The 17,507-nt window shown below is 38.7% G+C and overlaps 1 protein-coding gene across 1 annotated transcript in view; it reads right to left on the bottom strand.

Moving 5' to 3' along the window:
• fam135b (family with sequence similarity 135 member B) overlaps positions 1–17,507 on the bottom strand; it is a 55,747-nt gene that overhangs the window by 20,712 nt on the left and 17,528 nt on the right. The window contains exons 3-8 of the mRNA XM_008421353.3: positions 16,071–16,150; positions 10,974–11,113; positions 9,096–9,166; positions 8,793–8,966; positions 7,174–7,300; positions 27–186 (exon numbers count right to left, since the gene is read on the bottom strand). Coding sequence (XP_008419575.1) covers positions 27–186; positions 7,174–7,300; positions 8,793–8,966; positions 9,096–9,166; positions 10,974–11,113; positions 16,071–16,150 — 752 coding nt within the window. The remainder of the gene's footprint in view (positions 1–26; positions 187–7,173; positions 7,301–8,792; positions 8,967–9,095; positions 9,167–10,973; positions 11,114–16,070; positions 16,151–17,507) is intronic.

The following is a 17,507-nucleotide window of genomic DNA, read 5'->3' as shown; positions in this document are numbered from 1 at the left end:
AGCTCTGATTATAGTCAAAGCATCACCTGACTCCAGTGGAACCAGCTGCAGCTGCGGGATCTCCTGCCTCAGCGAGCTGCAGTAGGCGTACAGCCCTCTGTGCGCGGCCAGCAGGAGGCGACAGAGCCTGCGGTGCCACGTATGAGCTCTCTGCAGGCAGTTTTCACTGGGCACATAAAAGCTTCCCTGCGGATACGAAGCACAGCACAGAAAATGTGAGCCGCTGCGCGTTCAGCATTCAGCTCTTAACGACGGACACGTTCACAGCTTTACAAGCTCCACTGCAGCGACCTGCTGCCAGCAGTTACAACCATCCTGTTTTCAGCACCAAGCGCAGTCACATTCATTGTTTGGAGCACAAATGGAAACAAATGGACCGTAAACACACGGTGTGTGGTAAAAGCAGATCGATACATTTCAGTAGCACGTCTCCTCAGAGAGTTCTCTTTATTGCTTTTAAAAGGTTGCCGGCATTACAAGTCACCGCTTGTTTAAGGGAAGAGGAATAATAGTAGAGAGTACAGCTGGTAAAAAGAAAAAAAACGATTATATTTTTAAAATAATATTAACTAAAACTGAGAAATTTGTTTATAACGAGAGAAATCCAAAGATTTCTCCCAAGATTTTCTGTTTGAGCTGTAGTGTAGACTTTTTTCCACCAGATGGCGATCTAACAGAGCAATAAAACTGCTTTGTGCCTCACCAGAGGAATTTACTGCATGTATTGACTATCAATGAGTTTTGATACATCAGAGCCTGAAGGGCAAAATTGGTTTATTATTTTTTTACATTTTACTTGCAGCCCCACTAACTTTCATACTTTATTTTACAAACACAAAATTTTATGAATGTCACTGAGGTTTAATGTGTCTGACCCTTCAGCAGCTCCTTATCCTCCCAGAGTCTCCATAAGTACACCATAGTAGCAAAGGGTCTTTTTATTTTATTTTTTTATACATATTTACACCTAAAAATAACAGCATATGTCTGCATTCTGTCCCTTTAACTCTATAATTCTTAAATAATTTCAACTGAAACCAAGGTCAGTGATCACCTAACAGGTAACTAGAGTCAACATGCATATAATGTAAACTCAGAATAACTTCCACCAGGTCTGTGAAGGCCTCAGAGAAAGAGACAGAGGTGGCAAGTAACAAAGTGAAAGTACTTAAGTAGATAGTCAGGTATCTGTACTTTACTTGGGTATTTATTTTTCTGACAAATTTTTACTTATTCTCCTTATATTTCAAGAGAAATGTCTGCACTTACTACTCCTTATAATCTCGGAAGTGCCTCGTTATTTCCATGATGTAAACAACATAACGTAAAAGTTGAAGCAAAAGAGGAAAAATATACCAGCGTGGACAGAAAGCATTTTGCATCATTGAAAGTGAAAGTTATTTACTTTTGATTTTGTACTTACGTGCATTTAAAAACCCGTATTTTGTTTTACCTTTACTTTAAAAAATTGAGTATAATCTGTACTTCTACCAGAATTTTTTTTTATACAAGTACAGTATCTGTACTTTTGCTTAAGTAGAGAATGTGAATACTTTTGACCCCTTTGGTTAGACAACATTGGTGAACAAACATCATCCACTCTCTTCCTGAAGGCCAAGGAACAGAGTGGGCAAGAGTTTTAGCAGAGTTAGGTTATAAAACAACCCGAACTTTAAACACAGCTACATTCATCATCAGAAAAGGGAAAGTGTATTGAACAGTTGTAAACCTACTGAGGCATGACTGTCCACTGAATCTGACTGGTCAAGTAAGGAGAGCAATAATCAGAGAAGCAGCCAAGAGGCCAATGGATACAGAATCCATATTCTGCATTCATAAATCATGTGGACACAGGAGTTTGATGACCTCGCTCTTTACTATCAGGAGTTCTTGAATCGTTATTAAAGGTGACCTTCACAGCATAGCAGTAGGTAATTTGGGGTAATGTAGAACTGATGCAGAGACCAAAGCTTGGAGAAGATATATTAAAGTGTTTGTGTTGAATTCTACAAATCTGACCTCTATGGGAGAGTCAGGTCAATGCTCAAGCAAAGCCATAAGGAGTCTTGTTTGTTCTTCGCCATAAACCATGTAGCAGACACAACAAAAATGTGTGAGTTGAGATAAAAGCTGAACTTCTGGAACTACATGCAAAACATTTTGTGTGGTCGAAACCTAACAATAATCAGATCATCTAAAAAAACCAAATATGGTTTTATTTATGTGGAACATTTCAGCAACAAGGCAGTTCAAAGTGCTTTACATGACAAAAACATAATAAACAAACACAAAGCATTACACTATAGTGTCAAAATAAAGAGAAGTAAACAAAAAAATGTAATCCAGACTAAAATTTGTTTCAGTTATTATCAACTCTGAACAAAGTGTTTTTAGCTTCGATTTAAAGGAACTTAGTGTTTCAGCGGTTTTGTAGCTTTTTTCTGGAGGTTTGTTCCTGATTAGCAGAGAAGAAAAATTAAATGCTGCTTTCCCAAGTTTGGTTGTGATTCTGTGGATGCAGAAAAGACTAGAAGATTTGAGTGGTCTGGAAGTTTGACAAAGCATCATCCATCTTCTCTTTAATGTAGGGTCGGGTAGCAGCCTAAGCAGAGAAACCCAGGCTCCAATCGGAGAAATGTAGTTTCTCCGATTGAAGACTCAGTGTGTCCTGGGTTTGGACATTTGAGTGTCCTCCAGGTGGGACATGTCCAGAACACCTCACCAGGGAGGCATCCAGGAGAAGTCATAACAAGATGCCACCTACTGAGATTCTAACCTAATTCTACGGGAGAACCCAGACACACTGAGGAGGAGTCTCATTTCGGCTGCTTGTGTCTGTGATATCACTCTTTCAGTCAGTACCCAGAACTCATGACCATAGATGAGTCTAAGAACGTAGACAACACAGCTTGAAGAAAACCTGTGCAACACTTAAGACTGGAGCAGAAGTTAACCTTTCATGTTGGAAGAAGTTGGTCTGGTCTAGTTCTGGTCTCATTCTGGCCAACATGCATAACACTAATTGAGGAGGCAAAAACAAACCACACTGTCCATAAAGTGAGACATGGTCATGCTGTTACTGCCCTCCAACCACTTTGATTGCTCTAAAGGTATTTTACAGTTTAATGCGCAAGTGTTTCAGTGTCCAGAGGTGGAAAACTGATAGTCACCAAAAGAGTTGCATTGACTGATTTGAATACAAATCAGCACCAAACTTCACTTTAACTTCAGTTTCTCTTTTGATTATTCCACTTATGAGCCACTTCATGGCAAAAACACAAACTCTTAAAAAGAACTTTTGGTCTAGTTTCCAGTGTAAATATCTTGGTACTCTTGAAATAAGACAAACAAATCTACTACAACAACTTTTTTAGAAAGATGCAGTAGTTTGTTTTAAGCCAATAATTCATTAATATTGATGAAAAAGTACTAGTTCCCCACTGGCAGAGCATTTGACTTATAACAAAACATTTTTCTCATTTTATAAGAGAGATAATCTGCCAATGGAATGAGTACTGTTTCATCAATGTTAAGGAGTTATTTGTTTAAAACAAGCTCCTATATCTTGCTGACATGTTACTTGTAAGTTAATTTTGTCTTATTTCTAGTCTACTAAGATATCTGACTGGAAACTAGACCAAAAATACTTCAGATTTAATGTTTTTGCAATTAATTTGTGTTGATCTATCCAGGGAAGCTGCCTGACAAAACATTTGTTTGGGCCCCCCACACAGCTGCTGTTACAATTTTTTTGAGTTTATTTGACCCATAAAAAGCGTCACGATTTTAAAGTCTTGCATCTGATTGCTTTCTTTGGTTCAATACTGATAATTAGCACAATATTTACTGCTCATGAATTTAACATCCAACAGTCCACGTCCAGTATGCAAGTAGGTTGCTTAATTTTTTTTTCTATTAGTTTTAGATTACTGAAATGTCTCCCCCATGAGCAACAGTCAAAAGCAATGTGCAAAATATACATGAAGCAATCCAGACTTCTCAAAAATGCTATTTAGTTGCATTTTATTCAAGCTGCAGTACATAACTTTAATAAAAAATATGTTTTCTCCATATTTGTTAAAGCTGTCACCATGTTGTGACAGTTTATGAGACAGATAATATGTGCAAACAATCAATCTCCTCCACCTCCTTCCTGAATTACTATTACTGGTTAAAGTAATGCACCATTCTGACCAAAACAACCAATCAGAACTAGTAGGATGCTCTTAGCGCTGTCAATTCAGGAGGTCAGGAGGCACGTGGGTTATAACTGCTGCTGACTGACTCACCTGTTAAGTGGTAAAAGGTACAGGGAACAATTAAATACTGTATATCAATATGTTGGTAATTAATTTCCTTAATTCATTAAATGCTAGTGAAAAGGAGGCAAAAAGTAGTTTGTAGCTAAGCTAACTATGCTAAATGTTTGATAATCTCACACAGTCTACTCACCTCTCATGGAGAAAAACTGGGTTATAAATTACACTCTTGCCTTTTTCTTTCTCTCCCTCTCTCTTTTTTTTTGAAAACCTGATTTTATAACTTTTCTTAGCAGCATAGTAACGGCCACAATCGTTCTTGTCTTCCACTCTCTGCTGCCAACAGCCACTCTGAAGCTCCAAGCAGGAATGAACAATTTAACGCAGATAGGGGGGGTGTTGAGGGCAAATACGGATGTGTATTTTTTGATCTGGAAGTGGGAACATTAAATGTTTACTGTTAAAAACTATATTTGAAAATACAATATGATTAACTTTGTAATTGACAGGGCCACGATTTTTATTTTAATTTCTATGAACAAAAAATAAATAATTAGATTGTGGAGGGCCCCCTGTTGGTCAGGGCCCCTAGAATTGTCATCACTTTTCCTCCACCTATATCGCGCCCCTGGATCTATCACATAAAATCTCAATAAAATGTTTCTGGTTGTTGTAACAAAGTGTAAGAAAGCTCAGTGGATTTCAATAGACCACCACCACCATAATGCAAAGACAGGAGATTGGTGTCTTCCATTTGTGAAGTTCTTCCCAAGGCCGTAATGTTTTAACAGCATCGGTGCGGCTCGGCTCTGTGACTGACAGAGGATGTACTGTAACTTGCCCCGAGCGAGTCAACTCACCGGCCCTGTCATCATACATGTGTGTGCTCTGTAATTCCAGCTGCGCATTACACCCGAACCAGGAAGGAACATCTGTATGTTTACTTTAATATTTCTTTGTAGCTTTCTAGATGCCTGCTAGGATCAGCTCGAGAATGAGAAACAAAGAAAAAAAGCTTCTTTTTTTTTCAGATGAACTAGTCATTATATTAATATCACGTCCCTTGATATTTCTGTTTTTTTATTTTATTCTTCTTAGTTTACTTTAATAATATAAATGATTATTTCAGATACAGAAATCTGCTGTTACCAAGCCCATTTGATACTTTGGTTCATGTTTTTAGCATTGTCGGTAAAAAAGAGCTGTTGAAATTCTGATGACATTATGGTTTCATTTTATTCAGCCAAAGAAATCTGAAACACATGACGGTTTCCTCCAGAAAGAGCAGGGAATAATTACAGGACAGAGCCCGTGTTAAGAGGGAAAGTGATAAAAATCGTAGCTGCGGGTTAAAGAGTTCAAAAATAAATAAAGGATGAGGGAGGAGTCAAAGTTCTGAACACATTTCACCTGCAGGTATGTGGTACGTGGCGCTTGTGAGCATAACTGGCTGCTTTGATCAAACCAAACCCCCCAGTGTGGCTTAACCAGAGCTTATTAAAGCGCCCAGCTGGAGGTGTGGGTGGGGGGTTAATAGGGTGAGGCGGGGGGCTAGCTCTGGAGCTCATTAGGATTTACAGTGCTGTGACGTCCGCATGAGGAAAAAAATGCTACCTGTAGCTTTACAACTGTACTTTGGAATAATTGGAGAACATGCAACATACTGAGAAAACTACAATATGACTTCATATCTGTGCTTGTTGCATCTTCTCGTTTCTAAATTCTGCTAACAAGAGCAGAACGGCTAGAAGAGCGTTACCGTAGGAACCAGAAAGTCGTTTGATAATGTCTAATTGATCAAACTTGACGTATGCCTATATGCAATGAAAGTCAACAACTAAACAAAAAAATGGAACAAGTTTCTGTTTACACAACTACTTGTTACCTGTGACCAAGAGACGTTTTCAATTCATTAAATTGCAGCAATCTCTGCCCAGGAAAGTCCAGAGGAGGCCATACAAAGATGCCGTCCTAAAATACTCAAGTGACGAAAAGCACATGTGACTTTATATTAATGTAACAATATCAAAGTAACTGTAACCCTACACATTTAAAATTGTGTTGTGCTTTCTTGCAAAAGACAGTGAAAAGAAATTCTAATTCTTCTGTTACTTCGAAAGTCTCCAAATCCCATCGCATTAAAGTGGATGCACTGTACCAGTTACATTTTCTAATGAAAATCTAACTGATAATGCCTCTTGACAATAGATGACAAGTGTAGTAGAATAAGGTGTTCTTTTGTCATTACTTTTGCCTTGGTAGTCTTTAATGCCATCAACGTTTTGGCAAATGTTACGTGTCAATGAATGAAACACCGTTACACATCCGGAGAACAACGCTGCTCCTGCCGTGTGGCTCGACAACACAATGTGTGACCACACCTGTTATACCTAAGATTGTTTTATCCTCATGGTGTGTGGTCTGTCCAGTTACCAACCAGGAAGTAGGTAACTGGACTGCATAACTGCTATAGATACAGAAAGTGTATAAAAATTTTAAATATTCACAGCAGACATGTGCCACAGAAGCCTGTCACACTACTGCATGCTCCCTGCTAATGGCTACTATCAGTTTCAGATGGCCATCCTGAAGCCTGCATGCTTAGACATGTGGGTTACTCTGACATCATGAACAGACACATTGCTGCACAATGGCAATCATTGAATCGAACTTCAGAGCCCAAGCAATAGCAGATTCAGAGGATGAAACCAGACCAGAACATGTAATCTAAATCATGATGATGCACTCAAGTCAGAAACCAAGTTCCAAAACTGTCACGTTTATGTCATTGCTAGGCGTTTTGTTTAATTCCTTTAAAAGAGACAGGCAGTGGAATACCTAGCAGACTGGGGACGACATGTTGTGTTGAGTGAGACAAAATTAGCTTTGACTTTTCTGCGAAAGGTTAACATACCTCAGAGATGACTGGCTTGCAGTAGCCAGCTCCGAACACCAGGTTCTCCACAGACACAGCAGACGGGTCGCCCACGCTCTCAGGCGAGCCTTTCCCCAGCCAGGAGCCCTTCCCCGTGCGCGCAAAGCTGGAGAGGGACGGAGAGGACACATGAATGGACCGGCAGTGAATGTGTGTGTGTGTGTGTGTGTGTGGGGGGGGGAAGTGTTTGTGTGCGTGTGTTTTGGAAGAAGCAAAAAAAGCTGCAAACATAATAATATTGTTTCTGATTAGATGAACTTCAAATTTAGTACCCTGCCATAATAGCATCTACATTTTAAGCATTTCACTTCTAAAATTGTCTTGTGTCACCATGTCTGATTGCATTATCAATTCATCTATGTTTGGCACAAGACATCTGAATTTTAACTCCTTAAAACCTCCGAATGTCATTTCTGTTGAGAACTTATTAGTTGTTTATAACCGTCATATAGGAATCCTGTTTGGATTCTCAAACCCAATTTATTTGGTGTCTTTACAAAAAGTAAACTGAAACATGGCATAATTATACAATTTACAAGGTTGGCTGCCCATTACTAACTGACTGTTTGTGTCCAAAAGGAGACAGATATTGTGACCACCTGACATCACACTGCTGAGTGGTACTTTCTGTGTAGCTTTCTGTCTAGCAGCTACATCTTCAAAAACAGATGCAGTAGACGACAGGAGACTTCATCACATCAAATATACGCAGTAACCAAAATAACTGAAGCACTCAACCAAACGTGATCTGAATGTATTTGAGTGATGAGGAGTAAACAAGCAATGTAGCTGGCAGTACGGATGATCTTGTGTTCGGTTGTCAGTGGGGTGTGACGATCCTTTGAGTAAAGGGTGTGAGCAGTAGTTTGGTGAGGAATGGACTGGAATGGACTGAGACGGTTGTTGCTGGTTGGTCCACACTTGGTTAAAGCTAAGCTGAAATGAGATCACTGAAATATTAAACTTGTGAAAGATGGGGGTGGCTGGCCAAGCAACACCTTAAAACCCATAAGAACTCCTAAAATCACTGCTAGAGGTGACCTCCAGAGGATAGGTAGGTTGTTAATTATGTTCTTTTGTATTAATTTAGAACTATGATTTGTGGTTGAACCTGGAACACCTGCTTCTTGTGTGGCGCATTGTTCCAAAAGCAGCCTTCCCTTCCTCGGAGTTAATGACACCGTACGCTGCAGTCTGGGAAGAACTATGCACTCAGACAAAGACTGACAATACAATCATCTACTATTGGTGTGGTCTCTCCTGTCTTCCTGGTTTCCTGACATTCCAACTGGTTCCAAAGTTAAACCAACCTACATGGGCAATTGTCCAAACCCAAAATGCTGCTCCCTTCAGACTCCATCAGGCAATGCAGGCTAATGCATTTTTATGAGGGAACCTCAACACCCAGTCACCTTCACTTCCTGCTTAGACTAACTGTTGGATGCTTGGTCACATCCTCTGGTGATGGCTCCTCTGAAATAACACCTCTGTGGATATGAAATCACTTACATACCCACTGTCGGCTCAAATTGTGAGATAACTTTTTTTGCTTTGTTGTACTTTTTGTAAAATATTTGCAATTCATAATTAAACTCTACCTGATTAGCGGTTGGTGTAAGGCAACCAGTGAGGCGTGCACGGAGACAGAAATGACAGACAGGTGGAAGTAGTCAAACATGACGGGGACGTGATGGTGAAGGCCTCGCCGTGGATGGAAGTGGAGCCTCAGGGTCCGACTGCTGATCAACGGGACTGTCACTATCTCTGCCAACCTGGAGAGATTATAGATGGTAGACGGAGTAGAAGAGAACAAAAAACATGTTTAACAAAGCATTAAACTCAGTATTTAATACTTTTCACCAAAAACCACAGGTTTTAACCAAGTAAGCAGAAAAACCTACTGTTGCTCATTGTCGGTGAAGTGAAGATCCAACTTCAACTGGAAGTCCACTTCACTCAAGGCTTCCTCCAACTGCAAAACCCACAAAATAATATTCATGCATGATGTCACTGAATCATGAGAAATGATGAATAAATTATTTGTACAATAAATGCACCGTTTTTACTTAACACAAAGAAATGTGCCTTTCTGGTTGGCCAAACTTGCGTTGTCACATCAGTGGTTTTTAGTTTGAGAACGTTCAGTACAGGTAAGGACATTTATCGTTTAATTTATTATTTATTGTGATGAATTTCTTACAGAGGCTGATGTTTTCAAGCTTTTTTTTTTCTAAAAATAATGATTTTCTGCTAGTTTATAAAAACACATTTAAGATTAGAATATTACATTAGACCAATAAGAAAAAAAAAATTTAAAGCAGAAATGTGGGTTTAATAAAATATAAGTTTGATACATGCCTAAAGGTTAATATTTTCAAAATGTATCAATTTCAATTGGAATGCCTATTTTAATTCATTACTATGACTGTATTTAGAGGCGTCACAGTAAATTTACTCCTTCATAATTACATTGTGTTGGCCTAACATATAAAATGTTAAATAAAAAACAGTTTTTACAGTGAACAAACAAAAGCCTGCATCAACTATGGAAGCAGCACTACTTTAGAAAAAATAATGTTTTCTTATTTTGTATCTCAGCACAGTAAAAGTACAAATGTTTTCAGTTGTGCCTAACACGATGTTTAGATTGATCAAGCGTACGTTCGTGTGTCAGCAGGGGAAATGAAGGGCTATTTGTGTCTGTACTCTCTGTGGCTGTGAGCAGCAGATAACCTCCGGGAGGTTAATGAGTGGGAAGCTCTGGGGGGGTCCCTTACACGTCTCTGAACCTCCACTTAAACTTCCACGTTTGATGAAATCTCCTAATATTAGAAGTATTTCAAGAGAACCAGGGAAGCTGTATCAATCATGGAAGGAAAGGGTTAATGCGCCAGCAGCGGGGGACCTAACGGATGACTAGCTCTAAGAAGCACCAAGCTGCCCTGGCTGTCACAGAAGATGGCTACCTTCTCTCAAAAGCGGGCCGGGTTCGATCCGCAAGGATGAACCCACGGTGAAAACGGAAAGGACAGCACATCAATATCTGTCCGCCAGGTTTACACAGTTGGTCATTTGAGCCGTAACGGCCATTCTGGGACACAGACAATTAACACGCATGTCAGTTAAAGTGTATCAATTCCAGGAGACAGACTGCTGAACCCGCTGATCCTCGAAGTGGGTGATGCGTCTCTTAGTAATAATAAAGGGCAGCGCTCAGTTAGACAGCAGATTAGCTTCTGTAGCCTGTAGCTTTGCTGCGGTTTCCCCCGGTATTGACTTCCTCCCTCTAATTTCATCATCATAATAATTAAAGTCAAAATATATTTGAAGGATTTTATGGTTGACAATTAATCACTATGCTAGTTGGTTCAGCTCCAACCTTAAGTGTGTCATGATAATCACATTAAATATTATTGCACATCACTTTTTAAAAAAATAATCCACAAATCAGTTTGCTGATCTTAATCCAGCACAAGAACCTAAGTGGAATGTAAAAGGAAAAAAGCCTTTGTAGCTTAATAAGGAAACAGTAGAAAGCACCATTAGTGAATACCAACTGTATTTGTTTCTGTATCACAATGTTAAGCAGGAGTTCACTGAGAGCTGAAGTACATTTAATAATGACTTTTTAATGTTTTCTCAGGACCACAGGGTCCGACTGAGAAAGAAAACTACCATGTAATTGTTTTAACTGTTGTATATATTCACCATTTTAAATTCTAATTTAACTGGAAAATTAAGTAGTTTCTGTACAGATAGTGTCATCCAGTGTGACTCACCCTTTCTCCATCCAGTAGTAGGTGGACTTTGAAGATCATGCAGTCGTTGACAGCAATCTCCTCGTTTCTGTAGAGGATCTGAAATATTCGGCTGAAGACGCTGCCGTCGTACACCCCCATGGAGCTGAAGCTGCACTCTCCTGGTGTAGGACACAACCAAACAGGACAACAATTAGCAGCTTACTGCTGCTGGATGATCGCTAGATCACTCAAGGGCAGCTGTCAGTGTGCACAGTTCACATTTTACATATTGGAGATGTACCGATCAGGCCTGTTACAACTAACTAGTTGTAAAAAAGATGGCAGAATATTTCACTTATAATCTTCCAGTGTTTATTGAAAGGTGATTTTGTACAAAAATACTGTTGAAATGATGTCTCCCTTTTCCTTTTGATTTAAAGTGGAAGTATTATGTGTTTTCCAGACCCATGGTGCCATTTTATAGAACAATCATGTCACTATGGTATTATCAGGTGTTCTAAAAAATGCTGTATAATAAGTCTTAAAATAAATATGACTTTGCAATTTAATGCCTTGAAATTGGAAAACCTTCTGGGACATTCTGGAAGGCAGACATTTGACACGCATGTCAATTAAAGCATATCAATTCCAGGAGGCAGATCGCTGAATCTGGTTGAAATTGGGCCTCTGTCTCTTTAAGAAACTCCTGCTCCTTCTGAAACTCCGCCTTCAGGAACAACATTTCTCCTCTACTAACCCTTTAACAATGTTTTTACCAGCGTTGCACTGTGCAGTAGCTCCTATATTGAGCTCAGCTGGTGCTCAGATTCACCAGGTGTTTGCTAATTGCTGCTGGCTAGTCTGAAGGAGCTGAAAGGGGGACGGCTGCTCTGTGAGGCAGAAACTTGTAAACGGCAGTTCTGAGGAGGAGCTTTGTCCTTGAACATGGAGCTAGGTCCACCAAGTCGCTTTGTCATGGAGATTAAAGGATTTCTCAAACATGCATGAAAAAAAATCAAAGCAGCACTCCAGGTATGTTTTTGATAAGGGAACTACATTATAACAAACCATCCCTTTAAACTGATCTTATATTAAACATTTCTGGTAACAGTGTTGCTGTTTGTATCTTTTCCTTCTCAACTCCACGACGCTGTCGCTTTACCTGCAGCATTAAGCAGCCCGAGTCAGGAGCAGCGCTACATGTCAAAGACTCTGTGGTCGTGTCAAAACTGAGAATTCAGCTCTGTCACCGCAATGGAGATTTTCTGAAATGTCTTCTTTTTTCAGAATCTATGACTCATTTTTTCCCCGAAGTGCTTCTTCTGTGCACTTGATGAAATTCTTTTCATTAATGCACTAAATGTTAATCTCACATATTCCATTCTCTTAGGGGTGAGTGAGTCTTGATCTACATTATCTGCTGAGGAAAAAAGCTGATTTTCTCTTGCTACAAGAGAACATGGAGGACCTTAGCACAAAGACGAAGTGGAAAAATTACACCTTAATGTGTGAAAAAAATCTAAATTTACAGCACACTGCTAGACCAAACTAGACCAAAAAAAATATTTTGTAATATTTTGTGTTTTTGCAGTGTAATTCCTCGATAACCCGACGAATTGGACTCCTGCAGACATGCGGTGGCAGAAAACCTCCACCAGAGAGAGGACGCTGGAACGCGTTAGGCAGCACTTGACAGGCCTGATGGGGGTCACGATGTGGGCTTCCATGAGGCTGAGTGGTAGGATTACGCAAGCGGCGGCCATGTTGGGCCGACAGATGGCCTGATTCTGAAACCAACGGGTAAGCCAGGGCACCCACACACACTCGGTGGAGTCTTTGATCATCCGAAGCGCAGCGAGGGTCGACGCATCGTGTGCCAAGAGTGACAGGAAGCCGTGACATCTGTGGACGTGTTCCAGAGACAGGGATCACAATCCTACTGTCAAAATAAGTGCATAGGCTCGCTGTCGGATGCTCCATCAGTCGTCCGATAACGCCGCTGCTGCTCCACCCGTGATGCCATCAGTTTAGACGCTGTGGTGCCCGCTGTATATCTACAGTAGACATTAAAAGTTTTCACACCTGTGATAAAGAGCCAGGTTTTTGTGATTTAGAAGAACAAAACCAAAATAGGGGTGGGCTTGATTTGGTTTTATCACAATATTTTGTGGTGTTATTGTGATAACAATAAAAGTGTTCATAAGGGCTATTTATTACCTCTTTTTTTCTGTTACTCTGTGGATGTGACTGTATGAAACAGCAATCAAAGGCCCACAAGGACAAACACTGCTCTTGAAAAACCAATTTGAAATAAGCTTCTTTAGGATGCCAGTTACATAAAGAAGTGTGATTTGTATCACCAAACTGCACAGTGTTTCTCTATTTAACCATATTTTCAAGTTTATTGATATTCTCACTGTGGAGAAATAAGTAAAACAATCCCAACAGCAGAGCCAGTTCTGATGAGTTTATTATGACAATAACAAATCAAAAATTCTTGTCATGGTAAGAAATTTGTCTTGATAAATGATAAGCAATGTGATAAATAATCAGGCCTTGACCAAAATAAACATCGTCATGGCAATTTCCACCTTCAATGTGATCCATTAGCTGTTCAGCTTAATTGTAAAACCAAAAAAGGAAAGAAAAACTTTCTCTTTTTGGAAGATTAAGGGAGAGTTGGGTGTTTTTTCAATGATCTGATGTAACATTCTAATCTTACATCAGATCTTATAACTAAGTGAAAACACTTATAACTGTTTTCATCAGTTATAAGTGGAAAATCCTCATAATTAAGAGAAATGAAGACTTGAAAACATTCATTTGTGTGTAATTAATTCATATGATGTGTTAGTGTATTATTGAAATAAAAGGATTTAGAGTTTAAGAGTGTAAACAACTTTCCAAACACATGGGTACAGGTTATTTTTTATTTATCTTTATTTGTCTCACATTTGTGTTTGGAAAAAAAAAACCTGAAATTTTAACAGGGATTTATATCCACTGTACCTTCCCTTCAATGCTCTGCATGTGTACCAAGTCCTGATCCAATCAAACCATGAATCTGGTTCGGAGTACGGTGTTGTTGTGATTTATTTTTACTTGGGTTGGAAATGTTGGCACATCTTTTCCCACACCACCATCAGTGGTTTGTCACTGCTCTTAAAGGCACTAAGGCAGTGCCCCATGATGCCCCATGATGCCCCATGATGCCCCATGATGCCCCATGATGCCCCATGTCGCCCCATGATGCCCCATGATGCCCCATGATGCCCTATGATGCCCCATGACGCCCAGCAATGTTAAAAACCAGTCAGTGATTCCCCACTGGAAACAATCTCCTTACAGCCACTGGTAGACTCTTCACCTACAACAGCTCTTTATTACGCCAATACAAGGAAAACACCCAGTGTGTCCCAGGAGAGGTAGCGCATCTTACTATTTAAACACTCGATACACCGATGAACACAAATCAAATGACTCGGTAGTGGGAAAAAAAATCCTTCACACAAAATCCCTCTTTTTTTTCCCCAGAAACGTCACGCTGGATTTTTTCCGGTGTGAGTATGAATGCTTAATCTATTTTCGTGGCTGGAGAGCTGATTGGTGCATTTAAGTTCAGAATCCAGCGTGAGAGGCAAGCGCTGCCTAATGCGTGACCTTGTGAGGGGATCTGTGGAACAGAGGACGGCTGCAGCCTTCATTCTGATCCTGACTGTAACACACGCTGCTGTAGTGGATGTTAAAAACATGCTGGTTTAAGATAAAAAAAAAATAAAAACTTAGTCCATTTACTCAGACCTACTTGGTCAGACCTACTTGATTTTGCGACCAGATGACGATCGATGCGTTTTTTTATTTTATTTTTTTACACCAACAATATGTCAGAATGACTTATTACTTGAATGTGCAGCTTCCCCTCGGCTTTCTGGAGCATTGCACTGAGTGCCAGCTCATTCTCTAGCTGTCCTTTCTGATACTACTGCCGCGTTTCAGTAGATCTTCAAACCAGCAGAAGGAAATGCAGCTTTCACATAAACATAAACATGATTTCAGGTTTATTAAAATAGATTTACTGCCATAATGATTTTCAAATTTCCAATCATCTACCGTTACGTCGTTCTGTATTTTACCAGCTATAATGTAATTAGTAGTTTTAAGATCTTATTTATTGTGTCAGATTTCAGAAAGGAGAAATCAATTACATATTACATATTGATACTTATAAAAAAAGTCATATGCCTACACTATAGATCGTAACATTGCATTTAGATGAAAAAGATGAGTGAATATAACTTGACTTTGATCAAGGTTTTGCTAACACTCAATGAAACTAAGTCCAGTAAATTTTTGGGTATATTGTGAAACACAATGTTGACTTAGAAAAAAATAATTAAGTGGATTTAACTTGTTTTTTTGATTGTTTGTTTTTTTACATAGTTATACTAAGAACTTGATTTCAATAAGTTGAAAGCCTTCTGAGGTAAAAACATTTACAAAATTGCCTTCATTAATTTGAAGAAATGTGAAAGTATGTGGAGAGTGCATTGTGCCACCAGTAGCAGCAATTAATTAAATCACTTTTTTATTTGTCAGAAAGTTTGTTTTGAAGGTAGACTCAAAAGCTTCATCTATGTAGTCAGTTCATCAAAAATGAGCCTATATTTCAGAGCTGACAGCTCTGAAATATAGCTGTCAGCTTTTTTTTCATACAAGTCTGTACCATGAGTGAGTTGTATGCTCATTTCCATAACAACCCCACTGAAAAGTCCCTTTAGGAAATGCAAAGCAAAAACAAAGAGGTGTAAAATTAAACCAGGAAGAGAGAATGTCAACTCAAAGGCAGCTAGCATTTCTGCCATGAAGCAAAGCTAAGTTAGTTAGCTAAATACCCAAAATGAGACACAGAACAAGACATTAAAGAACCTTAAAAAGGTTCAAAACTACCCACAAGTGGTATACAATTATCAAAAAACCAACACGGTTCAAACCAACTTAATCCTTTTTGTTGTCTCTATTAAGCAAAACTGTTACAAATATCAAACTGGGAACTAACTCAAAGAGCAGACAGGGGCATGGTAATGTGTGTGAGGGATGGTGTGTGTCTGAAGAGGAAAGTACAAAATGTCAGCTCACCTGCATTGTCATTTGTTGTCACGGTCAACCTGTGGGGCACTCGAGGCGAGACTTTCAGTGCTGCTCGTATCTGGTAGAAGCTGAGAAGACACAAAAACCCGACAGTTAAAGATACATAAAAAAACAGACATAGACACTTCCTTTTGATAACACAACACAAAAAATTGTTACAGTTTTCAACTAATATTTTACATACAAATTTATGTAGATTTTGGTACTAAAGAAGCTGGAAATTACCTTTGTTATTTTTGGCTAGCATGGTATTTAGCTGTATGCTAACCCTCTAGCCCTCTGAAATGCTGGATTCAGCCATATTCCAACTTCAAAAATGTGAAGTAGTATCAATAATATGGAGTGTGACTTTCACATTTTTGATACTGGATTTAGAATATTTCAGTATTAAAAATTTGAAATTTGGTCAGAACTTGGATTTGTGCTATTGAAGTGGGACATTGTAGCATCTAAACCTCAATCAAACTAAGATGTATTGGAGAAATAGTCTGATCCATGAGCTTATTTTACTTTCTTTTCTTTTCTACAGAGAGCTTCAATTAAACTTAAAAATTTAAATATTTATATATTAGACATACCATTGTGTCTGAATGTAAGAGAAAGCCTGTAATTTCATGTAATGTCTCATTTGTGTGGTAATTGTTAAAAAAAAAAGTGAATGTTTTAAATTATAGAAACCCTGATAAGTGTTTAAAAAGGCTGAATGTAACATTTTGATTTTGTTTACATGATATTATGAAAATATTAAAATTTAACTACAGGCAACCTAATTAAAACTCCTTAAACACTTCCACATTTTGATAGATTACAACTCCAAACTTTTATACATTTCATTTGATTTTATGAGACATGTCAGCAGGAAGTAATAGAATAATTTTGAAGAGAAAGAAAGAATACTTTTTTTTGTTTTACAAATTAACATTTGTATCCAGCCCCATGAGTCAACACTAAGCACTAGTTATACTGCAAGTACAGTCTTTTGTGTGTCCCTGCAAATGTACACTGTGTGCTCAATAATTAGGGTAAATACTTGAACATTTTCTGTTAGATTTTAATTTGGGCCCCGTCCACATGGTGTTAATTATTTGCAGGCTAAATACAAACATTTATAGATGACAGTGTAGCAGGAGCATGTACCGGTGGTTACTTATGAACCTTCAGTTCACCAGAAACACAAACCCCAGATGGAATAGTTTTATTGCTGTTCCAGCAACAAAAGACAAACAAAAATTAAATCTGACTATGGTGAATGTTTTGCCAATTTTTAATTTGTAAATTACTTTTGCAAAAAAAAAAGAGAAAAAAAGTAAAAACTTAAAGCCATTCTAAAACATTTTCTGCTTCTTAGACAAAACCTTCACCAAACACAGATTATGACTCCACGCCTTGCCTATAATTAACGTGATAATAAACCTGCAACATGTT

This window comes from Poecilia reticulata, chromosome 11 (genome assembly GCF_904066995.2).
Source record: "Poecilia reticulata chromosome 11, P_reticulata-male-v2, whole genome shotgun sequence".
NCBI classification, from domain to species: Eukaryota; Metazoa; Chordata; class Actinopteri; order Cyprinodontiformes; family Poeciliidae; genus Poecilia; species Poecilia reticulata.
Note: the sequence above shows the minus strand (reverse complement) of the source record. Positions and strands in the feature narration are given on the sequence as shown.